Source organism: Orbicella franksi, chromosome 8 (assembly GCF_964199315.1).
Source record: "Orbicella franksi chromosome 8, jaOrbFran1.1, whole genome shotgun sequence".
Lineage (NCBI taxonomy): Eukaryota > Metazoa > Cnidaria > Anthozoa > Scleractinia > Merulinidae > Orbicella > Orbicella franksi.
The window spans coordinates 21,129,998-21,137,899 of record NC_138152.1 but is presented as its reverse complement, the minus strand read 5'-3'; the positions used below and the strand labels follow the sequence as shown (position 1 = coordinate 21,137,899).

The 7,902-nt window shown below is 43.1% G+C and overlaps 1 protein-coding gene and 1 pseudogene across 1 annotated transcript; both read right to left on the bottom strand.

Moving 5' to 3' along the window:
* Positions 1-576: 576 nt before the first annotated feature.
* Positions 577-3,681, bottom strand: LOC145494237 (uncharacterized; annotated as a pseudogene).
* A 164-nt stretch (positions 3,682-3,845) lies between these two features.
* LOC145494236 (uncharacterized) lies at positions 3,846-5,081 on the bottom strand. The gene has a single exon (XM_081473688.1). The coding sequence runs from the start codon at positions 4,344-4,346 to the stop codon at positions 3,846-3,848; it is 501 nt and encodes a 166-aa protein (XP_081329814.1). The 5' UTR covers positions 4,347-5,081.
* Positions 5,082-7,902: the final 2,821 nt, after the last annotated feature.

The window sequence follows — 7,902 nt, the reverse complement described above, 5'->3', positions numbered from 1 at the left end:
ACGGCAAGCAAACATGGCGAACAGTTGCTGAATGAATTTTGCATTTGTTGGGGAGGCATCCCTCCAAGTCCAGGATATTTGAAAGGATGGATAATTTTTACAACCACTGTTCTGCCCTTCGAGGAAAAATCCTCTCAAAAACCCTTATTGAAGGGATTTAAGAATCGTAAACTCAGAGATTACGTTGATCGCCAGCAAGTCAGATCTGACGGAAAGTTATTTTGCTTCAAACTACAGCTACTCATTTTAAGAGGATGGTGACAACTGTAAATAAAGTCAACAACGATATAACAAAGGTACCGGATGAATTTATTTTGCGTAGTGTTTCGCTTGTTTGTTTTATTGCCGAACTCTTTGAGTCAATCGATTCACAATCGATGTTATTAAAACTACCCCCGCATACGTGTATGCAAGCGAACAATTGCGTCTGTGTTTTTATGTTTTAATCCGTTATTTTGTTGTCGTTGATATTCACCAATGTTTACTTTGCCGAAGGCGATGCAGTTCCACGTTTCGTAAACGGTCGTTGCCGTTCTCGCGACGCTTAGAAATTTTTTTTTTTTAGCTGGCAACGAATTTTTCTCTACTCATGAAGGAAAATAAAAATTTGTAAGTAACCACTTAGTATCGAACCCGGAGCCAAATCTGCGAAAATTAAGTCATAAAACGTGACTTTCTTAGATGTTAATGATAGAGTTGCCCCAAACATCAAATAAAAGCTAACCGAAAGCAAACCAGTGTGAATATAAACAATTAAGCATTTGGTGAGTGCGTTTTACTCCATCATCATAACCACAGTTTCTAACTTGTCAAGGCCTAAACTAAAGCGGGTATGGAATCGTCCATTCTAAAGGACTTGGCTACCAATGAAGGCATCGACTGTTGAAAATGGCATCGATCATTTACGAAACGGAAATCAGTTCGGTCGGCACTTGCGATCTTAAATTTCAGTAGGAGCTGGTGTCTCAAATGATAAAGTTGGCATCAAAAATTGGTATCACATTCAAATTAGTCCTAGCTAAACAGCCTAAAATGCGAACAATTGTTGTTTATTTGTTTGTTTGTTTCATTGTTTGTTTTTTCATAACTGTTAATAGAGATTATGCACGCCGAAGTCTTTAACTCGGGCTAGGATAACCCTACTGATACGGTACCTTCCCTTCTTGTAAACAGGCCTCAGTACAGTCCTTGTGGATCGTAAGGTTTGTTCATTGTTGACAAGAACAGTTCTGTGTTATGTCCTTTAGTAGTTCCATGTACGGAGCTCTCCTGCGCACGGGAGGATGTAGTGTATCTAGACCCAGGCCCTCGCATACACGCTGCAGCATTGGTAACTTGAGCATCTTCAAGGTATCACCTTTCACCATTGAGCAAAGATGGAACTGGTCATACAAGTCATAATGGGATGCTGCATCTGGCTTGCTGTGACCGCCACGTCTCTGGCGCCAGTGAAATTTGTCTCCTCTTCTGATGCCTGGATATCTAACTCATTCATATCTTGCTGGCGAGCGGCAGTATTAAGACGTGAAAAGTAAGAGGCGATCTGCGAGGCTGTAAGGAGTTCTGATGACTGGAAAAGGCCCAGACAGTCAGCACCACGAGCACGGCGCATTTCACGAGCAACGACCTCCACATCGAGCTTTCGGCCTGTTGTTTGGCCGATACGAAATTTAGCCAAAAGGTAGGACTTTTGTTTATCGCTGAACTGATAAGCTTTTTTTGACAGCTATTAGAGCCCATCCCTCCTTGGCAGCAGCAATAGGGTAATCCTGGGAAAGCGTTGAGGTTTTTACGGTTGGTAAAACGCCAACGCCCTCCTCCAGGGCTGACTTGTAACCCATTTTGGCTAGATCTATCACAGTATGTCTCCCAGGGGACCGTGTGCATTTCTCGAGGGACAAGTGGTTTTGAAGCGCCGATACCTGTTGAAAGATGCGCACGCACCCATCCTGGGGACATGAATAAACCCCAGCAACTTTGTTGCTCTCCTCTGGATTGACATTCTGCATTTCCTCCGCGCTGGCTTCAGGAGTTGTGGCTTTGGTCGACTTGTTGCCCAAAGGTTTGAAGTCTCCCGGAGAAAATGCTGCCACTAGTCCGCTCTGACTAGGTTCTGAAACATGATGAGACACGCATCCACATTATATTTCAATCTAGGAACAAGTAACAATGCAGTTATTGTTATTCGTAATAACAGGTGTTGAAGAGGTACTACTGAAAAGCATTACCCATCCCTCAGTCCCTCTCTACCTAACTCTATTAATCAGGGAGGTTTCCGCACTCGTTATTGTATCTAATTAAGGTCGAATTGTGAAGAACACCGTAGTAACGGCAAAATAAGAGAGTTTGTCAGTCCGTAGAACAAATCGTGACATTATGTCCACAATATTTGGCTACTCACCCGAAGACCTAAAAGACGATACATCCAGTTTGATTACATCACCAGGACTGACACCATATGCACGCCAACAAGTAACGGTGTCTGTTGAAGTAAACTCAAAGTTGTTCAGCTTTTTGATACTTGCTACTGTCTGGGCCGTGTCTTGCGTCTCGGCAATGGTGTCCATGGAAACCACTCGGACTCCCTCCAATCCTCCATGAGAAATCAATGCAATTTTCATGTCATTTGCAGTGCACACGTCGTGTCCTTCATTTATGTATGCCCTGATATGGAATTTGCGTGACGCAGCCAATCGATCCGCCGCACCTTTACCCCCTTGTGGATTGCTAAAATCAATGCATGCCATCCAAATTCCGCAACGTGTTCCCGCATGTCGACACGCCAGGATTGTGCGAGAAGAATGGTAACACCCGGCGTTATCCTGACGACAAAAGGGCGTGTTGATTTCCGGGTGCTCCTGCTTAAGTGTGGTCAGAACGTGGTGCATGATGGTTACGACTGCAGAGCTTCCCTGGCTACATGACTGGATGACGTGGATGAACCCTTGCTACTGTAGGACCCCTTCTACCCGTTGGTATACGACTGATATGTGCCAGGATATACCACGCTTGCCAAACCAGTCTGCTTGGGAGTCTCGGTACCTCTGCGGCAAGAACTTCATTGCCCAGTCGTTTACAATGAAAACCGTTTCTTGGTTGAGGGCAACGATGATATCCAGGCGAGCCTGGTCTTGGTGTGCTATAAGCTAATCGTAACAAATGACATTTCCATGACTGGATGGCAAGCGTGGCGTGATTGGTAAGATATACAGCTTTGTCTCTGTCGTCATCCGCGTGAAACGGCGACCTGGCTACGGCTTCTGAAATGGCGGCAAGCGTAGAATTTAGGTTTTCGCACTGCTCGCATAAGTCTTCGTGTCGGTGATCGCATTGTTGCCGAAGGTCTGGGTTGGTACAATCGCTAAGGGCAAACACACTGCAGTGACTAGCTACGTCAGAGTTGGTGGTAATGTGAACCTGTCAAGGAACGCATTTGAATGCATTACACGTCATACCTGTATTGCCAAGATCGCTACACTAATAAGGTACATATTCAGCTGGCCTTGGATCAAAGAGAATAGAGGAAAAAAAATCGTGTGCGGTTAAAATAAAACACCGTTAAAAAATAAATGGAAAAGGTGACTAAGGCACTTTTCCCATCAATTGGCCATTCCCACCCCCCACCCCTCTCGCCATCCCCTTCTCCCTCACCAAAGCCTGATCTTTCGATGGGAGAACCATTGGACTAATTTTATTTTTTCTAGATAACCGTTTTACTGCCTTTTTACAGAATTACTACTATAGAATGAATTAGAAAAAAAAAATAAACATTAGTATCTATGTTTAAAAGGTATATTCAAAGTGATATTTGAGCAACCCACCGCGAGACAGATTTTGTTCCAGTCCTACAATATTTTAAGGTTAGTTTTCAAAAAAAGAGCAACAACAACTATTACCTTGAAATCGCCTTTAAGATACAATTTGGCAGTCTTCAAGGATTGGGTGTTAATGGCATCTGATTCCTTTCCCAGTCCGAGTTCGCTAAGCTGGCGCACTAAAGATCCAAGGTCTTCAAAAGCGCGAGCACCTTCTGCGGCAAAGTAATCAAGCCCTTGAAGAGACTTGCGCACTGAAGCTTTGCACTCTACTAGTATCCGCAACATGGTGCGCTCGCTGAAGGGCTCGAATCCGGTTTCATCGCAGTACTGTTCGTACTGGCCCGCTATCCTATGTGGAATAAGCGTACGGATGACGTTCGGTATTTCAATAGTTTTTCCTGAGGAAAGCGTCAGCATGTTCTGTCCAAAACGCAGATCTTGGACTAAATGAGGACTCGTAATGAAGGACAGAAAATAGTCCAACTGCTGCCGCTCAACTCTTACTCTCACTAATGGTTGGTAGGTCATGGAAGCGCCGCGCCCAAACTGCAGGCGATGAAGGTTGGCTATGGTGTAGTGATATTTCGACAAGCCTGGTATAAACACTGAGATAGCCTTTTAGCTGGCAAGACCTGCCATGATGGACAGAATCTGTCTTCTCGTGTCCCAGCCATTTGCACTGCCGTAAGCCTCTGCCAAAGCCTCGAGGTAGTCTTTTGACGGCTGCGATAAGTCTTCTAGACCAAGGGCCTTCTTCATGGCAGCAGACGAGACAGTGGCCTGCCAAAGAGAACCTGCGTGTTTCGGGCTGATTGTGCGGAGGACTGAGGACACGATCTCTGCCGTTCTTTTGGTGTATCGTTGCTTGGTTCTGTCAGAGACTTGTTCCCACTCAAGCCAGGGTTGAACTATCCGAGCGATACCGTCGGAGAGTAAATACTCATTCAACTTTTCTCGAGGCACCACCGACGTTGCCTTCACAGCTTGGGTTTCCTCGCTCGTGCTTGAAACAATGCTATCTGTATCTGGACGAAGGAAAGTCTCATCGTCAATTGCAAGCCTTGATAATTCTGCCGCCAGATCTTCAGATGAAACATCGCTGTCCGAGGGATCCTTTTCCACCAATGTCTGCTATAAGTAAAAATAATTTCAATAGTAACTAAAAAGCGTATTTATTTAACTTTTGGTATGTGGGTGTATGTTGTGAAGTGTGTGCGATGGTGTTGGGGTGGATTTTGGGCTGGCATGATTAAATTAACACCCGGCGCAAAATTAGTCAGCTTCTTACTGTGGATTGTTCTTGAGATGACTCAGCATGTAGTACAGGTTGTTCAGCCGCAGGCGCAGCCAACAGTGTTCCACAGGCTTCTGACTTCTGGTCCGGCAGTGACTTGTTTTCCAACAGCTGTTTGCTCACGAACTCTTTAAACTGTTTGCAAATTGCTGAAAAAGTGGAGCAATAAACCTTTCACTTCTTGCCGAAAAATATACTGCTCGAGGACAACGCGAATTTTCTCAGCCAATTAAAATAGCTCGAAAAAGCTATTACGAAATCAGAGTGACTTCAAGACCACAGAAATAACTGTTCCATTCTCTCCCGCGATCCCTTGCCTTATTTCCCTTTGCGATTACTTCACAGGCCAGTCTGGTTCACTCCTCATGGTTCCGAAATAGGAACAGTTACATGTATATGTATAACTACTTGTACGAGATCTGGTAAACATTTTAGGCTATATGCAACTGACAAAAATAAAACTCACGCGATCCAACTGGAAGGAGAATCTTGTTTTCCTCGAAAATTACTGCTGATTGGTGGCTATTCACTCGGTAGCTTCCTTTAGCTTTAGCATTCGCTGATTTGTGGGCGGCCATCTCTGCAGGGACTGTGCAGACAGATTTTCCTGTCCTCCAACGGATACCATAAATGGCTCTCTGGTGTGGACAAATATTAAGCAACTCGTGCTGTTCTTCCACTTTAAACACACCTAAAACATTGACAACTTTTAGCTAAACATCTCATCTGTATGTGGGCACTCTCGGTTCAAAAATAGCATAAATGACACCACTCACCAGCTCTCGCCAACAGTAACTTCATCTCTGTATTAATACCCTCATCCCCGCTTAGTTTGAAGCTTGCCAAATGACTGCTGACATCTCTCGCGCAGTCCTTTAGGCTAACGCACTCGAGGTGTCCTGGAGAGTCGCTCGATTGTCCGCAAACGCTGGACCTACCTTGTAGCGTAATGTAGCTACAGAAAAATGCCATGTGAAAAATACAAACACTTAGGGGCACAAAATGGCACAGCTAAGCCAACAGCAGGACTAGTCTCATATGTTCCTGGTTTTCCAGTTCAATGTAGCCAATAATTTTACCGCATTTTGGTGTACACGTGACTTGGCTGTTGTGTTACTTTGTAAATAAACTGACCTTTCGGGAAGATTTCAAACACATCTGGTTCCTACAACGGATGCTTTAATGCTAGCTGAAAGCTGGAGCGATAGCAAGTAGATGGGAAAACGGGTTTTGGTGCGTATTTTGTGTTTAGTTTAGAAATATATTTATATGACTGTGCGTGGTTTGCGTGGGATCGGGAAGTTGTAGGTAAAAGGTGAAATTAGAACAAATTACAGTCTAGTCGGAAAATGAGAAATAACAAATAAGTTTACACCATTGCGCGTAAACTAAGCGCTGTTAGACACTGATGAGATCTTATCTTTTACTAAATCTTGTTTGGAGAGTTCTTTACGGGTCCGCAAATGATCCCAGGACCGCAAATGATCCCGGACCGCAAATGATACCCAAATTGAACCACAAATGATCCCGGACTGGAAATGATCCCCACATTGGACTGCAAATGATCCCGATCAAAAAATAAGGAATGGCATGGATTTATATCAGAGGAAGGTGGGAACATATACAAAAATTATGAACTAAAAAACACGTTTTATCGTTTTTCTTCAAACGGTTCAGATCGTTTTCACTGTCACGCAATAAAAAAAAAAAAAAAATGATAAATCGAAAACCAACCAATGGAAAAAGCTAAGACATTGCGATGTACGCTATAGAAGATAAATAATTGAGACACTTCTCCAAGTTTTAGGCCTGCGCGTTTCCCCAAACTTCGAAAATTTGTAGTAAATGTTTCCCAGAAATTTACAGAGCCCAGTAAGAAAACGCCACGTTGGTATACATCCTTGGTACACCAATATGGCAGCCGGAATATAGTGTAAACATCTAGAACTTACTTTGGGTTTCAAGGCGACTGATTATCAGCACTAAACAAACAAGCATTTACATAAGCACTTTTCCTGATGCTCTAACTTCCAAGAAGGCTCAAAATCATGAGATAAGTATATATTGTTCAACAAACTCGATAGTAGCCTTGTATCACGCAACCTCCATAACCCTGAAATTCAAAATGCTCTGGTTTCCAAACGAAGCACGCTAATTGTAAACAGATATAAATATACCGCCTCTTATGCCTGACCTATTGAATTAGAATTCTTAGAAAAACACATACTTCTAAACATTCTCGAAATCGCGGGGGCGATAGTATCAAACATCTATCAAACAGCTAACTTGTCAAAACTAAGAGCAAGCCTTGGCCTTGCTTGGTCATGAAGCTGAACTTCATAACTATAGCTTGGAATTTTGGCTTCTTAGAATACTCAAGTAGTCATTTCGGAGGAATTAAAGCCAAAATACGACCAAGGAAAAAATAACAAAATAAATTTGTTCAAATTTCCAGTGCTATACACTAGGTGTTTCACAGAGTGATGAAGCGATAGGCTTGTAGGTCTACTCAGGTGACAGCGTCTTCCTTAATAGTTGCTTCATGGTTAGATTTTAGTTTAAAACTTTAGACGAGTGGCGTTAGTGGCTGATAAAATGTGATTTAACTATAACACCGAAATATCAGTGTTTAACAAAGGAGGATATGTAGCGTATGTTGCACTGATCATAATTTTACTGAGAGTTGCAAAGAAATGCAAGCCAAGTCGCGTTTTGATGGTTGAGTGGTGATATTCATAACATCGTAGTTAGCAACAAAATTTAGTCGAAAATATGAAAAAAAAAACCAAG

Coding starts and splice junctions, on each gene's coding strand:
- LOC145494236 (XM_081473688.1), bottom strand. CDS start 4,346: ATGACCTACCAACCATTAGTGAGAGTAAGAGTTGAGCGGCAGCAGTTG.